The 18850-nt window shown below is 40.6% G+C and overlaps 1 protein-coding gene across 4 annotated transcripts in view; it reads right to left on the reverse strand.

The window, feature by feature from the left end:
* atf2 (activating transcription factor 2) overlaps positions 1-18850 on the reverse strand; it is a 146961-nt gene that overhangs the window by 69940 nt on the left and 58171 nt on the right. For 3 of the 4 annotated variants that reach the window (XM_060827933.1, XM_060827934.1, XM_060827935.1), the window contains 3 exons: positions 11308-11480; positions 10296-10410; positions 6057-6164 (listed from right to left, as the gene is read on the reverse strand). In XM_060827933.1, coding sequence (XP_060683916.1) covers positions 6057-6164; positions 10296-10410; positions 11308-11480 — 396 coding nt within the window. The remainder of the gene's footprint in view (positions 1-6056; positions 6165-10295; positions 10411-11307; positions 11481-18850) is intronic. The other variant, XM_060827936.1, reaches the window with a different exon arrangement.

Raw genomic sequence — 18850 nt, forward strand, 5'->3', positions numbered from 1 at the left:
AACCCCTTAGAAAATGAATCTGGGGAGTTTTGGAAACTAGGAAATGGCAGAGGAGTATTTTGTATCATCTTTATGGAGGAAGATACTTTGAATATTTTGCTACTACTAAAGAATACAGAGGAGGAATTAAGTAATGATCCCCATCACAAAAGTAGCAGCATTAGACAAACTGAGACAGTTACTAAATGTAGGTAAATCCTCTGCCTTGATGCCTTACATCCTAGGTTCCTAAAAGAGGTAGCTAGAGTTAGAAGTTGGATTTTTCAAAACACCATTAGATTTTGGAGAAGTACCAGAAGATTGGAAGAATACGAATGTGACACTACTATTCAAAAAGGGAAAGAAACAAAAAGCATGTAATTCTAGGCTGATTAGCTTAAGATCTATTGCACAGAAAACACAGAAAGCTAACACGTGTGTAGCATATAAGGTTAATGGAATAGGTAAAAACAATGACTGCAGATGCTGGAAACCAGATTCTGGATTAGAGTAGTGCTGGAAAAGCACAGCAGTTCAGGCAGCATCCGAGGAGCAGGAAACTCGACGTTTCGGGCAAAAGCCCTTCATCAGGAATACAGGCAGAGAGCCTGAAGGGTGGAGAGATAAATGAGAGGAGGGTGGGGGTGGGGAGAAAATAGCAGAGAGTACAATAGGTGAGTGGAGGTGGAGATGACGGTGATAGGTCAGAGAGGAGGGTGGAGTGGATAGGTGGAAAAGAAGATGGGCAGGTAGGACAAGTCATGAGCTAGAAGTTTGGAACTGAGGTGAGGTGGGGGAAGGGGAAATGAGGAAACTGTTGAAGTCCACACTGATGCCCTGGGGTTGAAGTGTTCCGAGGCGGAAGATGAGGCGTTCTTCCTCTAGGCGTCTGGTGGTGAGGGAGCGGCGGTGAAGGAGGCCCAGGACCTCCATGTCCTTGGCAGAGTGGGAGGGGGAGTTGAAATGTTGGGCCACAGGGTGGTGTGGTTGATTGGTGCAGGTGTCCCAGAAATGTTTCCTGAAGCGCTCTGCTAGGAGGCGAATGGAATGTTGGCTCTTATTTTGAGGGGCTGGAGTATAACAATAGAGAAGTATTACCGTAACTGTATAAGGTTATCATTAAGACCACATCTGGAGTACTGAGCAAAGTATTGGTCCCCTTATTTAATGAAAAGAAACAATTTCTTTGGAGGTAATTCAGAGAAGGTTCACTACGATGATCCCTGGTATGGATAGACTGTCTTATGAGCAAAGGCTAAACATGCTGGGGCTCTACTCACTGAAGTTCAGAAGACTGAAATGTGATCTCACTAAAACATCTAGAATTCTTGAGGGGCTTGACAGGGTAAACAATGAGAGGATGCCTCCCCTCGGAAGAGTCCAGGACTAGAGTATAGTCTCAGAATAAAGGGGTGCCAGTTTAACACTGAGATGAGAAGGAATTTCTCCTCTCAGATGGTTCAGTGTCTTTGGAACTCCTTTCCACAGACAGCTGTGAGCATAAAAGCTTTGTGTACATTTAGGGCTGTGATAGGTAGATTCTAATCAGTGGGGGAATCAAGGGTTGCAGGGAATGGGCAGGAGAGTAGGTGTGAGGAATGTCAGATCAGTCACGATCCTATTGAATGGCGAAGCTGGCTCAAGTGGCCGAACGGTCTACTTCTGTTCCTATTTCTTATGTCCTTGTAAATGGGATAAACTACTGCCACAATACACCAGTGGTGAAGGCAGGGAATGGTGAAGATGGTGGATGGGTGTCCTTAAAGGTGTTTAGCTCAAGTGTTCTTTAAACTGTACTCATTTATATAAATTGGAAACAGAATCGATCCCTGTGGCACAACATTCATTACATCTTGTCAACCTGAGAATTCATTTATGCTTACTCTCGGCTTCCTAGTAACCAGCCAATCTTCTATCCATGTCAATTTAATACCCCATACACCATAAACTTTCATTTTCTACAATAATCAGTGATGTGGCACAATATTAAATATCTTCCGAAAATCAAAGTGCAACACATCCATCATTTTGCCTTTGTTCACCAAGCTAACTCCTCAAAGAAGTGCAATGGATTGGTTAAACATTATTTCCCTTTCACAAAACCTGTTGACTTTGCCATTTGATTACCTTGAACGTATCTAAGTACCATGCTGCAACTTCTTTAAAAATAACATCCAATATTTAACTGGTTTGTAGTTCCCTGCTTTCTGTCTCCATCCTTTTTTACACGATGCAGTCACAATCTAATGGGATCTTTGCCAAATGAAGGGAGTTTTGGAGAATTAAAGCCAATGAATTAACTACGTTAAAATGCACTTCTTAAAAGATCTTAGGATGAAGTCCATCCAGACCTGGGCATCTGTCATCTTGCATTTTCAACAATTTACTCAGTAGCACTTTCCTCTGATAGTTACAATTTTCCTCAATTCCTCTCTCTTTTCAATATCCTGATTTGTTGCTGCTTTTGGGATATTGCTTATATGCTGTACAGCAAAGATCGATGCAAAATGCCCGCTAAATTCATTGTCATCTCCTTATTTTTCATACTAATTCTGCAGTCTCACTTTTTAAAAAGACCAATGTTCCCTTTGTTAACTCTTTGCTTTTAAAATATTCATTGAAACTCTTACTATCTATTTTTATTTTTCTGGCTCAATTTCCATTACTTTTTGACTATTCTTTCCTTTATTAAAAAATATTCGACTGAATCTTCTAATTTGTCATCTATCTTTGCACAACGATATGCAACTTAGAGAGTAGGGAATGAAGAATACTAAAATAGCTCTTTCCAGGCATATCAGTCCAGTAACATTAACCATGCGGCTGGTGCAGCCACCACCCCCACACTGATGATGTCACTTCCGCCGCAATCACGACCGCTTCCACCGCCACTTCCGCCCCTCACGTGACATCACTTCCCCCCCCCCACATCATCGCTGATGTCATACGCTCAGTGACTGCCGTGTTTGCCACCACTTCTATCCCACCAACGCCACTCACCTGCATTCTGCTGACATGCCCCCGGAGATCCCACTGTCACCATCCCTGCCCCCCAGAACCCCCGAGGGGAACACCATCCCTGCTCATAACTCCACCCCCATTCCCCCTAACACCACGCCCACTCCAATTACAGGCTCCGCCCCCACTCCCAGCTCCACACCCACACCAGATCCCAGCTCTCAGTCCTGCCGAGTTTTCACCATCCCTCCAGACCTCCCCCTCACTGGAGGACGAACGATCAGTCCTCAAAGGAATCACCTTCATCCCCCTCCACATCAATGAATTTAATACACACCGTGACGACGAACACTTCTTCCGCAGCCTCCGCCTCCGAGCTTACTTTCACAATCAGGACTCCAGCCCACTTTCCGAGGACCCCTTCGCCCACCTCCAACACACTCCATCCACCTGGACATTCCGTGCTGGCCTATTACCCGCCCTCAACCTCTTCATTTCCAACTGTTGCCGGGACATTAACCGCCTCAACCTGTCTACCCTCCTCCCCCACTCCAACCTCTCACCCTCGCAACGCGCAGCCCTCCAGTCCCTCACCATCAAGCCAGCAGATGAAGGGGGGGGCGTAGTGGTAGTTTGGCGCACTGACCTCTACACCGCTGATGCCAGACAACTCAAAGACACCTCTTCCTACTGCCCCTCGACCATGACCCCACCCCCATCACCAAACCATCATCTCCCAGACCATACAGAACCTCATCACCTCAGGAGATCTCCCACCCACAGCTTCCAACCTCATAGTCCAGAAACCCTGCACTGCCCAGTTCTACCTCCTTCCCAAGATCCACAAGCCTGACCATCCTGGCTGATCCATTGTCTCAGCATGCTCCTGCCCCACTGAACTCATCTCTACCTACCTCAACACTGTCCTATCCCCCCTAGTCCAGGAACTCCCCATATACGTTCGAGACACCACCCATGCCCTCCACCTCCTCCAAGACTTCCATTTCCCCAGCCCCCAACGCCTCATCTTCACCATGGATATCCAGTCCATCTACACCTCCATACGCCATGACCAGGGCCTCCAACCCCTCCGTTTCTTCCTCTCCCGACGTCCCCAACAGTACCCTTCCACCCGACACTCTCATTCGTTTGGCCGAACTGGTCCTCTTCCTTAACAATTTTTCCTTCGAATCCTCGCACTCCCTCCAGACCAAAAGGGGTAGCCATGGGCACCCATATGGGCCCCAGCTATGCCTGTCTCTTTGTTGGCTACGTAGAACAGTCCATCTTTCGTAATTACACTGGCACCACTCCCCATCTCTTCCTCCACTACACTGATGACTGCATTGGCACCCCTTCATGCTCCCACGAGGAGGTTGAGCAATTCATCAACTTCACCAACACATTCCACCCTGACCTTAAATTTACCTGGACCATCTCTGACACCTCCCATTCCTGGACCTCTCCATCTCCATTAATGATGACCAACTTGACACTGATATTTTTTACAAACCCACAGATTCCCATAGCTACCTGGATTACATCTCTTCCCACCCTAACTCCTGCAAAAATGCCATCCTGTATTGCCAATTCCTCCGCCTCCGCCGTATCTGCTCCCAGGAGGACTAGTTTCATCACAGAACACACTCCTTCTTTAGAGACCGCAATTTCCCTTCTCACGCAGTTAAAGATGCCCTCCAACGCATCTCGTTCACATCCCTCACCTCCGCCCTCAGACCCCACCCCTCCAACCGTAACAAGGACAGAATGCCCCTGGTGCTCACTTTCCACCCTACCAATCTTCGCATAAACCAAATCATCTGCTGACATTTCCGCCACCTCCAAATGACCCCAACACCAGGGATATATTTCCCTCCCCACCCCTTTCCGCCTTCCGCAAAGACCGTTCCCTTCGTGACTACCTGGTCATGTCCACGTCCCGCAACAACCCACCCTCCCATCCTTGCACCTTCCCCTGCCACCGCAGGAATTGCAAAACCTGCGCCCACAACTCCTCCCTCATCTCCATCCAAGGCCCTAAAGGAGCTTTCCACATCCAAAGTTTTACCTGCACATTCACCAATATCATTTATTGTATCTGTTGCTCCTGATGTGGTCTCCTCTACACTGGGGAGACTGGACGTCTCCTAGCAGAGCGTTTTAGGGAACATCTCTGGAACACCCGCACCAATCAACCACACCATCCTGTGGCCCAACATTTCAACTCCCCCTCCCACTCTGCCAAGGACATGGAGGTCCTGGGCCTCCTTCACCGCCGCTCCCTCATCACCGGACGCCTGGAGGAAGAACGCCTCATCTTCCACCTTGGAACACTTCAACCCCAGAGTATCAATGTTCACTTCAACAGTTTCCTCATTTCCCCTTCCCCCATTTCACCCCAGTTCCAAACTTCCAGCTCAGCACAGTCCCCATGACTTGTCCTACCTGCCTATCTTCTTTTCCATCTATCTAGTCCACCCTCCTCCCTGACCTATCACCTTCATCCCCTCCCCCACTCACCTATTGTACTCTATGTTACTTTCTCCCCAACCCCACCCTCCTCTCATTTATCTCTCCACTCTTCAGGCACTCTGTCTGTATTCCTGATGAAGGGCTTTTGCCCGAAACATCGATTTTACTGCTCCTTGGATGCTGCCTGAACTGCTGTGCTTTTCCAGCACCACTAATCCAGAATCTAGTAATTAACTTGAAGCCAAATCTTGAAAGATTTGCAGTCACGGTTTTTGTCACGTCATATGCCACAAGAGAGGAGCATAAGCACTTTTCATGTTTAAAACCAGTTTTAGAGTCGCTTCTCACACTGTCAGTCTGAAAATTCACAAGGAAAACCTTGTAAATACATTAAAACAAAAAAAAATAACTAGCAAATAATTTTCAACTATCAGTTTTTCAAATTAATCACTACAAAAAAGGGTGCATACAGATGGAATCTGACAGCAAAAGGGGATATTAAAAGAACTGCCAATTGTCAATCATATTTTTATTGGGTTCCACTTTTTTTTGATTGCACTCTTGATTTACACTCAAGTACTAAAAAAAGTGATAAATGAATAAAAGCAATAACAGTAACTTGTAGGTATACATATTTTTCTTTTTACCAGTTTAGCTTCTGACTGCATAGGTTGTGGAGAGGAAGGTTCAATGTTGTTGACTGGAGGACCTGGAATTCCAGGGATATTAGGCACCATGGTGACAGGCCTGATAATCTATTGTGTAGAAAATGGAACAGCACAATTAGAGCAGTCAATAAAATCTTTGTAATACCACTATATCTGCATTTATACCATTCTTTTCATACAGCTAAATATCCCAAGGCACTTCACAACCTGCCAACATGATTGCTACATCAAGGAATTAAATTTCACATAACTTAGATGTGTGGTAAATTAAATACATTATAAGAATGCTCTTGCAGGATTCTTGCGGTGCAGTAGTAGCGTCCTCTCGGCCAGAAAGTCAGTGTTTAATTCTCTCATGCACTAGAGGCATATCACAGTATACCAAAACATTGTGATTACAATAATTACAAACATACCTTAAAGACAAAAGGGAAAGTGAAGAAATAAAGGAATTCTGGGGCATAATATCCAGTCAGTTGAATATATGTTCCCAGAAGTGAGTGAAATTTTGCAAGGTGGAGGGAGAAGAGCAGGAACCAGGATTCTAACAGATCTAGATATAATTAATGCAGGAAGAATATTTCCGATTACCAGGGAGTTTAGAACTAGGGCTCAAAGTTTAAGGATACAAGGTAGGCAATTTAGGACTGAGATGAGAAGTTTTACTGAAGCCTGTGAAATTCGCTGCCACAGAAAGCAGTTGTGGCCACAAAAGTGTTAAGATATAGTCCTTAGGGCTAAAGGGATCAAAGGGCATGGGGCGAACATGGAAATAGAATTCTGAGTTGGACGATCAGCCACAATTAGCGTCAATGGTGAAGCAGGCACAAAGAGCTGAATGGCCTGCTCCAATTTTCTGTGTTGCTATGAGCAAGATGAGATATGCAAGAGATCAGAGTGAGGAACACAGGACTCATTAATTACACCCACATTTGCTGACATGTGAATATACAAATATTTAAATTAGGAGGAGTAAGCTGATCAGTTCCTCAAAGTTCTCCACCACTTGACAAGATAATGACTGATCTGATTGTAACCTGAACACTTTCCTGGTTATTCCTTATATCTTTTGAATGTCTTGTTAGTAATCAGCCTATCTAATTCTAACTTAAAAATAAGAAATAACCCTACCACCACTATCCTCTGAGGTAACAAGTTTCAACATACATAACACTCAAAAGGGAAATAATTTCTCCGCATCCCCGTCTTATATTTTAAAATTAAAAACTCTCATATTTATCAACTGATTCTAGTCTCTTCATAAGGGGAAATACCTTTCAAAACAAAAAAATTCTTTTGACATTCAGGACCGTAGTTTCTCCTCCTCTGTGATTAATGATGCCCTCAACTGCATTTCCTCCATCTTCTGCACTTCTGCCCTCAAACCTCCTTCCCCCAATAACAATAAAGATAGAGCACCCTTAGTCCTCATGTACAATCCCACCAACCTCCAAATCCAACGGATCATCCTCTGACATTTTTGCCACCAAAAAGGTATTTCCTTCCCGACCTGTCTGCTTTCCGCAGGGACTATTCACCCAGTAACTCCCTGGAAGATCAACCCGATTTTAATATCCCTTCCCACTCCCCCAGCGACATGTCAATACTTGGCCTCCTCCACTGCCAAACGTAAACTGGAGGAACACCTGAGATTTCACCTTAAGAGTTTACAGCCCAATGGCCTCAATATTGACTTCACCAGCTTCACAATCCGTCCACCCCCCAGCCTTATCCTATGTCCAGCATTCACTCACTGTCACTCCCCACCCACCTCCCTTACCTGACCATTTTTCGATTCGCCTCTCTGCTCCACCCCTCCTCCTACCTGCAACCATCTACCTCGATCCGACCTACCCTTTCCCCAGCCCCAAACCCTCCCTCTGTATAATTCTGGGCTCCCCCCCCCCAATTCCTGACAGAGGGTTTTGGCCTAAAATGTCAGCTTTCCTAGTCCTCAGATTTGGTCTGACCTGCTGTGCTTTTCCAGTTTCACATCTATTAACTCTGGCTTCCAGCGTCTGCAGTCCTTACTGTCTCCTTTCAACATTTAACCTGATAAGTTTCCTTAGGATCTTGTATGCTGCCAGAAGATAATCTTTAAGCCTTCTAAGCTTCAATGAAAACAGGTCCAGTCTTTCTGAGCAAGACAACCTCAATTTCAGGAATTGACCAAGTTAATATGATTTGAATTGCTTCTAATGCAATTACAAAACTGTGCACAATACATGTGCAGATTCATCGTAGTCATGCATGACTGTAGCAAGATTTCCCTACTTTAAAACTCCATCCCTTTTATAATAAAAGGCAGACATTTGATTTGCCTTTCTAATAATAAACTTGTATGCTAGCTTTTTGTGAATCATGCACAAGAACATTCAGATCTCTCTGTACAGTTGTAAATAGTATTCTGCTTTTCTATTCTTTCCACCAAACTACCAAACTTTAGCCCACTCTTTTCACCTACTGATATTTCTTTGTAGACTCATTTGCGTTCTCTTCACAACTTACTTTCCTACCTTGAGACCACAATACAGTCAGCCCCTTCAACCAAATCATGAATACAGATTGAAGGTAGTTGAGGCCTCAGCACTGATACCTATGGTACTCCACTAGTTATAGTTTGCCAACTTGAAGACGATTTGTTTATCCTGATTCTCTGCATCTTGTCAGTTATTCAATCCTCTATCTCTGCTATTACGTCATTGCCTGACACTGCAAGTCATTATCTTGTCCTGCAACCAATGTGGTATATTATTAAATACTCTTTGGAAATTCAAATGCACTGAATCTACTTACTCATTTTATCCACCCTGTTTGTTACATCTTCAAAGGACTATAATAAATCTGACAATCATAAACACAAAATTATATTTGCTGCGTCTTTATAATATAATGTCTTCCTGCTCCCTCCTTAATAGATCGCAGCATTTTCTTAAAGACAGATGTTAAATGAACTGAACTATTTTTTCTTGCTTTCTGCCTCTCTACATTCTTGAATAGTGGAGTTACATTTATGGTTTTCCAATCCATTGGTGCCTTTCCAGAATCTAAGGTAGCTGTTAGCCCCATTTACTTTCTTAGTACTTTTTCCTCTAATGATTATGATTACGTTAAACTCCTTCATTCTTTGATGCTCATTTTTCTCTGATTCTGAAGATGCTTTTATATCTTCTGCTGTGAAGAATGATGCAAAATACTTATTCAAAGTCGCTGCCATTTCCTGGTTTCCCATGGTTAATTCCCCAGTCTCACCCTCTAAGATATCAAGTTGCAACTGTCCATTTCTTATTAAATGGTTGGTTTATATTTGAAATATCTGTTAAATTTTGCAGTTTCAGAGTATCTAAATTTGGGCAGAACCTTCTACTTTCGTTGGCATCAAGTCTGAAGGCAGAAAGGGTATTCAATTATATGGGGTGGTGTTCTACCAGAATCCTGCTGCATTTCTAACTCCACCAGAAATAATTTCTGGGCAGAGGGGTTCACTGTCAGCTTTGATGCCGCTCCACTAATTGATTCTTCTGTGGCTGCACAAGTTCTGCCATTGCCAGAATTAGCCCAGCTGCAAAAGGACCTGTTGCAATTTGACATGGATGACAAATTCGGGCTGCTTCTCACCTTAGATTGACAGCAGTGACGAGAAAGGGGAGTGGCCCAATGAAAGCCACACTCCTTTGCTACAGACCCAGTCCCTGCTGCATTACTTATCTACAGCATGTCTGCTACACGCTTATAGACGCTAATGCGGATATCTTACCAGAAAGAACCCATGGCCTCCTCAGTGGTGCTCAGTGACTGCAATCCCTGCTGGCCTCTGATTAGCTAGCAGCTACTATAAGGCATGAAATCTAGCTATTGAGTTTGATTCCAAGGAAAGGCCAAATGACCTTAAAGCTAGCTGATTGGTGTATGGTTCAGCAAGGTTTCCCAATATCAGATAGCATGGGTCCCTTGTTGGCTATCCAGCCAGAAGGCAAGTCCCTGACACAACAACAAAATTCTATGTTTGGTGTGGAGAATGAAATCACAATATGCCCTTCTGTAACAGCTTACAGACTTTCATTGCCATTAGTGAAATAAGAAACTTGCTCATTTCATATACTAACATACAAAGATTAAGCAAAGACCACACCCCTCACCGAAACATTAAAATTGATTAACATACTGCAGAAATATAAAAGGTTAATGTAATATTCTAATATGCTTTTGTCCACTTACGGGAACTGTTGTATGAATACGGACAGATGGGTTTGTGATTGATGCAGGAATAGTGACAGGCATGGTCTGTCCATTAGGTAGCTGTAACAAGAGAGGAACTGAACCAGATACTGGTCTAAAAATAAGCAAAATTTTAGAATTACTGTAACTGCAGTTCGAATAAATATTGGTACAATTATTAGAAGCATACTTTTAAATTGTACAACTGTGCAGGTGAAACAATGCAATTCAAATTGCACTAATTTATAAATGATTTCAAAGCTTTAGCTACTCACCCCTTCATTCAAAATTTTTAAATTTTGTTGGAATCAATTCTACATGAAATTACAACCTTTTCCCATAATACTTAGCTTTTTCTTAAAGTATAACCAAAAAAACCTTGGAATAAAGAACTTGAACTTATATAAGCACGTTACAACCAAATTAATGACTTAAAGCAGTCTTTGTAACAATGTTTAATAAGCATGGAGGTCAAGTTGCATGCAATAACATCCCATAAACAATAAATGAGTTGAACAACCAGCCTGTGGTGGTGTTAGGTCAAAACTGTTGTAGAAGAATAGGAGAAATCCCTGCTCCTCTATAAATAGTGGCATAGAATATTTTACATCTATTTGACCAGGCAGAAAAGATGTTAGTTTAAGGTCTCATCCAAACGGCAGTACTTTTGACAATGTAACATTCTCTTACAATTGTACTGATTTGTCCATCCATATTGCATGCTCAAGACTATGGTGGGGCTTAAACACATCTTCTGACTCAAAAGAAACAATGCTATCAAGTGCTAACCTGACATCTAATTCTTTTTAATCTCGAATTTCGAACATCTGCAGTTGCTGCCATTCTTGCACAATTTGTTAGATTCTGATTGGATTATTCAGTTACTTTTTAATTAAGAAACTTTCAAGCAAATTTATTTTTATCTAGACAAGCAGATGTGAGACCAAAACTTCCCATATTTGATTGGACTATATTTTGACATCATAAATGAAAAACAATTCTCAATACTTACACTATATTTCTGTTTGTTGGTGGAGTCTGTGTGATGACAGAAGTAGAGGTTGGAGAGGGCAAAGCCTGTTGTATGACAACACCAGTTTCTGAATTTGCAAGTAGTACATTAGGAACTTGCAAAGATGCTGGACGAATAGTTGATACAGTTTGTGTTTGTTGTAATGGGGCATCCTATATCAAAATTTCAAAATGATATTAACTTGATTTTTTAACAAGTACACATAACTCTAGCAGCTCTGCCATGTTATTTATAATAGTGAGTTCGAGGATAAGGTTATTTATTCTTTGTAACACTGAATACATTATCAAGTCTACCGATGCATAGTAATCAATGCCAGAAGAGGATGGGGAGGGAGAAATCTGGAAAAGAAGAACAGAAAGAGGATGACAATGACAAAGAAGAGGTAAAGGATGCAACAGAAGAGGACTGTGAGGGGAAGACACAGGAGCAGCAGCAGATTGGACATGGGGATGAGATGGAGGTTAGGAGGCTGTCAATAGGAAATCAAAGTCCTCAAGTGAAGTGGTGGTAAGGTGTGTAAATTTACACCTATTATCCACCAAAACACAGATCCATTTATCAGTGTTTTCCTTTTTAAGCTCTCAAGATTTGTGCAGGAGATCAAATAAACAGACTCATCAGCATCAGAAAGGGCTTTTGTGGGAGTGTCAAGACTCACAAAATGTTTACAAGTCCTGAAAGCTCAACACTTTGGTCAAATCCATAAGCTTAGGAAAAGCTTTTAAAGGTGGAGGAAGAAGACTTAAGAAAGGCAGATGAGGCTCTGTCTAAAGGGCATAAAACTATTTTGCAGTGATAAGCGGTTCTGCTCAAATAAATAAGGTCCACGCTAAAAGTTAATCTGAAGATAATGACTCAATAACAACTTGCCTTTAATGTACTAAAATGTCCAAAGTGTTTCACCAACAAATAAAATTTGATATCGAGGAACAGGCAGATTATAGGACAAACGAAGTAGGTTTATATGGATTTTGAAAGGGAATGAGGTAGTAATGTTTAGGGATGAAACTTCTGTGCCCAGGGCCCAGATTATTAAAAGCATGGCTGCCAAAGGTGAAGTCATTAAAATCAGGAATGACCAAGAAACAGGCCAGAATTTGAAGGAGGCAGAGATTTTGGTGAGCTGTAAAGCTAAAAAATGTTACAGAGGTTGGAAAAGGTGTGGCCATAGAGGAATTTGAAAACAAAGAGGAGAACTTTGAGATTGAGACACTACCTTATTGGAAGGTAATATAAACCAACAAGCAGAGAGATGGTGAAAGAATAAGGGAGCAACTTTGCACTTTTTTTCATATAGTAAAGGTACGGTTGCAGCACGTGTCACAAGTTAGCAGTTCATAGTGCCAGATTTTATTTTCCAAATTAAATTATAGATCATGAAAGATCTTTCTTTAATAATATATGGTGCTATTAAACCTACATCCAAATGCTGACTTGTTTAAAACTGATTCTATCTTTGACAGAACTTTATCTAGGAGCTTTTACTGCACTACTGGAAGGTGGATGGCAATTACAACATGATAAATTTATCTCAGCAGTTTCCATTACAAATTTGTCCAGGAATTTATGAAGAGGAATGGAAGTTTGCACATTGCACTAAGTTTACAATGCATTACTACTGTCAATTGCCTGTGGCAATACACACAATCATTTGATGAATAAAAGTTTTGTTTTACAGGTACAAAAATGTTAATGGGATTGGGAGACTTCAGAAAATTTTTTTTAGAGCAAGCTGTAACTGGATTGTGAATAGGTAGAAAATCCTGATAGCAATTTCTAATGATAATTGTTGACAGACAAGAGCAACTAATAAACACAAACATTAGGAAGTAAGGTTTGTGGCAGGTTGCAAAGCTGCTCATGACTGAGGTGCCTTAGTAGGCCACTAAAGAGGGCATTAGAGGTCAAGTACATATTGTGAGACTGGAGTCATGTGCTGGCTAAATCAGGCAGAGTGGCCAGACTCCCTTTGCTGAAGGTCTTTTGTGAACCATTTGGAGGTTTTAAAATAATCTAGCAGTATTGAAGGTAATTTATTCCTGGGGCTAACCCATAAATTATCAAATTTATTGAATTTAATTTTACAACTTTTCATTATGGGATTTGAAGTCATAACTTGTAATGCACATCTGATGCAAGCTTTTTTATGTTATAGATAATAACACTGCAGTTTTTGAAGTAGCCAATAGAAAGCGTAAGATGAACTTGTGAACAGGATACGATGATCAATTTCAATATATATTTCAAAGATATATAGCATCATTTTGCTGAACCATGGTTTATGGTCCATCAATTGTAAAACTGTTAAAATCAATCATACAATCAAAGCAAAATCAGTCCTGTTATGATATATTCCAAAGAAATTGAGTCAAACACAATGGCAACTTCACTGTGAATGTTTTCTGCACTTATATTTTATTAATAACATTGATTTATTCATTAAAAGTCAATTAGAAGAACAGACAAAATTTGCGAAAAACACACATGATAGAATGTGGGATGTTGATTCAATGCCTCATGGTAAGTAAGTGTGCATTCCTACTACTTGCATCAAAAGTGTCAAACTTGACTGAAAAAAGAAACTGCAACTACTTGATATTATAGATTACAAATAATTCATACAAGGTGACACAAACAGACCAACAATATGACCAGAAGCCTATTCCATCCATTAAATTAAACCATACTATTTCGGCAGTTAATTGCCACTATCACAGCAAAGGAGAAAGTGAGGACTGCAGATGCTGGAGATCAGAGTCAAAGAGTGTGGTGCTAGAAAAGCACAGCTCGTCAGGCAACAGACAAGGAGCAGGAGAATCGACGTTTCAGGCATAAGCCCTTCATCAGGAATGAGGCTTGTGCGCCAAGGGGCTTGAGAGATAAATGGGGGGCAGGGCAGGGGAGAAGAATAAGGCTGGGTGTGGTGGGGTAGCTTGAAGTGTGATAGGTAGCTGAAGTGGAGGGCTTCCCACCTATCTGTTCCATCCTACTCTCCAATCTATCACTTTCACCACCCCCCTCCCCTTCATCTACCTATTGCATTCCCACCTACCTTCCCTCAGCCCCATCCCCCTCCCATTTATCTCTCAATCCCCTTGGCGGACAATGCTCAATTCTGATGAAGGGTTTATGCCTGAAACGTTAATTCTCCTGTTCCTTGGATGCTGCTTGACTGGCTGCATTTTTCCAGTACCACACTCTGACTATCACAGCAAACTCTCAATCTATTACTCCTGTTGTATTGAATATTGAATGCAGCATTTATGTTGTTTTAATAGACTGTGCGTCAAGTCTGTCATTTCTAGCGACAGCTGCTAGGCCGAGCCAAAATGGGACTGAAAGTCAGAAGTTGATTTCTGTAATTTTTAACTACAGTTTAACAGAAGATACTTTGGCCCCCAGAATGCATCACAAATCACAGATCAATAGGATGACAAATATATTTAGACAAATTTGACACCACAGTTACTTAAAAAACAAACAAACAATGTGGTGTATATACTGAGTCTCCACTGATTATTATGATCACCAGGATCTTCCGAATCATTGATCGCCATCAAAACTGTGAATTGTGCATTTACACATAATATAGTATCACGCATAACCTGCGAATACCACATAGCTCAAACTACTGGAATACTTCATATACTTGGAGAAATTTTTACAATGTCATTCTTAAAGAAATAATAGACATGGAAGATTGACAATTTGATTTGTCTGCTGCATCGTTAGGGCACTTTTTTACAAGTTTGCTATGAAATATCTACTATGGAACTAAATAAAATGATTTAGAAGGCTATAGGACTACCACAGAACAACATTTTTAAAATTAACTCAGTTCTTTATCACAGCTTTCAGAAACATCCCAAATCCTTCACATAAAACAAATTCTGTCTTTGAGTTACTGATATTATGAGATCAACTGTTTTGTACTTCATAAAAATAGACAAATGGCAGTGACACAAATGCCCAGTTAATGTTTCAAAAAAAGCATAAGATGTGGCCTTCTTGCCTGGAACCCAGGTTTGTGTCCCACAATCTGGTGAAAGGTCCAGCCAATGCATAGAAATAACTCTTATCAAAATTATAAATCTCATCCAAACTCACTCTCTTCATCATTCTCAAACTGCCGATCAAGCCTGTCACTTGGTTGACAATAGTATCTACCTCCCAACATCTGTCCTCCATTAGGATGGGAACGCACTCAGCTGATTCCATTCTTTATCTAATCAGTGCTAGAAAATCACCTGCAACATGTGCCCACACCATTACCTCTAGTTTTCCTGAAAGTTTAACCACAGCCTCTGCCATTTCTGTCATATATCCTGCCCCTTTCCCTTAACATCATCATTCGAAACTGCATGGTCCGTTCTCACATGTATGATGACACCCAGCTAAACCTCACCAGCACTCTCCTCAGTCTACCACGGACTTTAAATTATGTGACTGCTTGTCTGAAATTTGTGCAGCAAGAGTAGACAATTCCTCCAATTTAATACTGGAAAGACCCAAAGCCTTGGTCTTTGATCCTTGCCATGAACTTTGTTCCTTAGCTACTGACTCCAGCTACTGGCAACTGCTTAATGCATAAGCAGAATGAGAACGATAATATTTGATGTGTTTTGTGGCTTCCTATAGGTTATCACATTTAACATATATTACAGAGTCGTGTTTGTATTGGTGTCTAGAAGTTTATTAACAACTAACTAGGTACATAAATATCATTTCTCAGACGTACTAGTCTGGGTAGGAGCAAATTACTGCAGATGCTGGGATCTGAACTAAAAACAAATGCTGGAGATCACAGAAGTAATGTTTCAAATCTAGATGACTGTCTGATGAAGAGTCATCTCCAACATTTGTTGTTTTCAATACAAGTCTGGGGGTTATTTGCATACTTAAATTACTATTTCATTATATATACAGTTGACTGGCTGACTAACAGACCAGTTTGCAAACTGACAAGCAACTGAATTTATAGAGTAAGATGTAGACCTTTCATACCCAAGTGTAACATGTTGCGATGTCATCTGTCTTAAAGAGAACTGTGCAACAGAACTACATCACAGTTTAAAAAGATGAGTTTTTAGTTACATATCTCTGCATAACCAGGACTGGATATTTCCACTTCCACAGCTTCACCCACACCTTCCCTCAGGCTCATCTGATGCTACTGAAGCCTTTGCAACTTCTAGACCAGACCTTTCCAACACATTCATGGCCATATTCTACCCTCTAAAAATCTAAATCTAAATTTATTATCTAAAAATCTGATGCCCATGTCCTTGATCATCCATCACCACTACATCAACCAATGCTATCTACCATTTAATCAATGTTTTAGCTTTAAACATTTCACAAGTGTCTTCAAATCCCTTCATGATCTCAGCCCTTCTAATCTCTAATCACCTCAACCCCACAGCACTCCGTATCTTTAATCCTCCAATTCTGGTTGCTTCAAAGTTCCCAAATTTAAATACTCCACTATTCTTGCGCCTTCAGCTCTAGAATTTCATCCTTAAAGGCCTCTGTCTACTTGTCCTTCTTTAAAGATGTTCCTGAAACTTACCCCTTTGACATAGATTTTAGTCATCTGCCCCAATATGTCCTTACATGGCTCAGTGCTAAATTTTATAATGCTCCAACAAAGTGCATTTGGACACTTTATTACGTTAAAGGCATTTTTTAAACACAGCTTTGACAGAGTTGAATTCTCATCTCGGACATTCCATGCAAAATTTCACTGATCTATCAGCCTACCATACATTAATATTTAAGTTTTGGAGTGAATCCCACAGTTTCCAACTCAGGTGGAAGACTGTTTCCACTATTTAAAGCTGACATTAAATCCATCCAATAATGAATAGGCAATAATAAATTTAATTAGATCATAAATGTCCTTCATAAATGATTGACCTCCCAGTTACATTATTTTATTCCAAGCTCTGCTGACTTTCTTAGTAACCCTTATCACTTTTATAGCAAATGTATTTCCATAAAAGAATAAATTTTATACATTAAAAATATAACTTTTTAAAAAATTCACCTCCAGAAATATTAATCATTTGCTTTTTGCACATTTAAGAAAATTTAAGTCATACTTCCAGTAACCTTGCATTTTGTTTATATGATTCAGTAGCACTTCAAGCATCACAAATACTTTTGCCTTTACTATATCCGCTATCTCATTCAGCTATTATACAACTTCACATTTATATATCTCAATGAAATCCTTGTTAACAATCTTTCTAGATTAAAATATTAACATCTAGACTACCATGAAAAAAATACACTGCAATGCCTTATTGCAGACTTCTGCCACTAGATGCAGCTGCAGTGCCTATCCACGAAAAAAGAAAAAGAATGTACGAGATACATGCAGTTTTCTTATATTTTCCATGGCACAGGAAGGCATGGAATCATAGGTGTGCTTCTAAAATGAACTGAAAATAAATTATACCTTATGTGTCAAAAGATGATTTTTATAGAGCTGCATCAATACAATAAGAGATCATAAGCAATATGCCACAGTGCTTAGTTAGTTCATGGGATCTATGCAAAGTATTTACATGAGACACCAAACTGACTAGTGGCGTTTTAAACAGGAACACAACATTAAACAGTGGTAACAGTTTTCCACCTGAGTTGGAGGCTGTGGCATCCATACTCCAAAACTTAAATATTGATGTACAGTAGGTTGATACTTCAGTGAAGTATTGCATGGAGTGTCAGAGATGAGAACTCAACTCCATCAAAACTGCATTTAAAAAATACCTTTAACGTAATAAATGTCTGAAGGCACTTCATTGGATCATTATAAACCAATGCAGTAATGCTAAAAAGATCAAATGGTTAGATGTGATGCTTATTGGCATTGATGGTATAAGTTCAGTTCTCATACTGACTGAGGTAGTTCTTGGTGCACGCCTCTTCTACTCACGTCTCTACGATATAAGGAAAGCTAGAGATTGAGAAGTGTAGGTAGACATAATAAACAAACATTGGACAACATGTAGACAGAGAAGAAACCAAAAACAATGGGACTAAAATCGATTTGAAAGATGATGTCATAAACATCCAAGAGTATTTAAAATATAAGGCAATGAGACTAGAACATGAAAATAAAGAAGGGCAATATAAACAAAATAACTAGACTATATGAGACAATGCAGAAGACTGACTTTAGGTATTGACAGTTAGCTCAACAAACTATCAGTGTAGTAGCCAGCCAGATATTCAATGTAGGGTCAGAAGGATAGAACACAAATTCTCAAACCTGTACTATAATCATCCTTGAAAGTTGTATGCACAATCCTGGTTGCAATGTTACTGCAAGGAAATGCAGACATTGGTGATAGTGCTCAAAACAGCAACCAAACTCTATGTAAAGCATCTGAATTACTGTGCAATGAAAACAGAGTGTGAAAAAAAAATTAAGGGAGAATGGTTAGATATTTAAAAGAGGTGGGTGATCGAATGGGGTGACTTTGTGAGAGTTGTCAGATAGTTTTTTTATGGA

This window comes from Hemiscyllium ocellatum, chromosome 7 (assembly GCF_020745735.1).
Source record: "Hemiscyllium ocellatum isolate sHemOce1 chromosome 7, sHemOce1.pat.X.cur, whole genome shotgun sequence".
Taxonomy (NCBI): Eukaryota; Metazoa; Chordata; class Chondrichthyes; order Orectolobiformes; family Hemiscylliidae; genus Hemiscyllium; species Hemiscyllium ocellatum.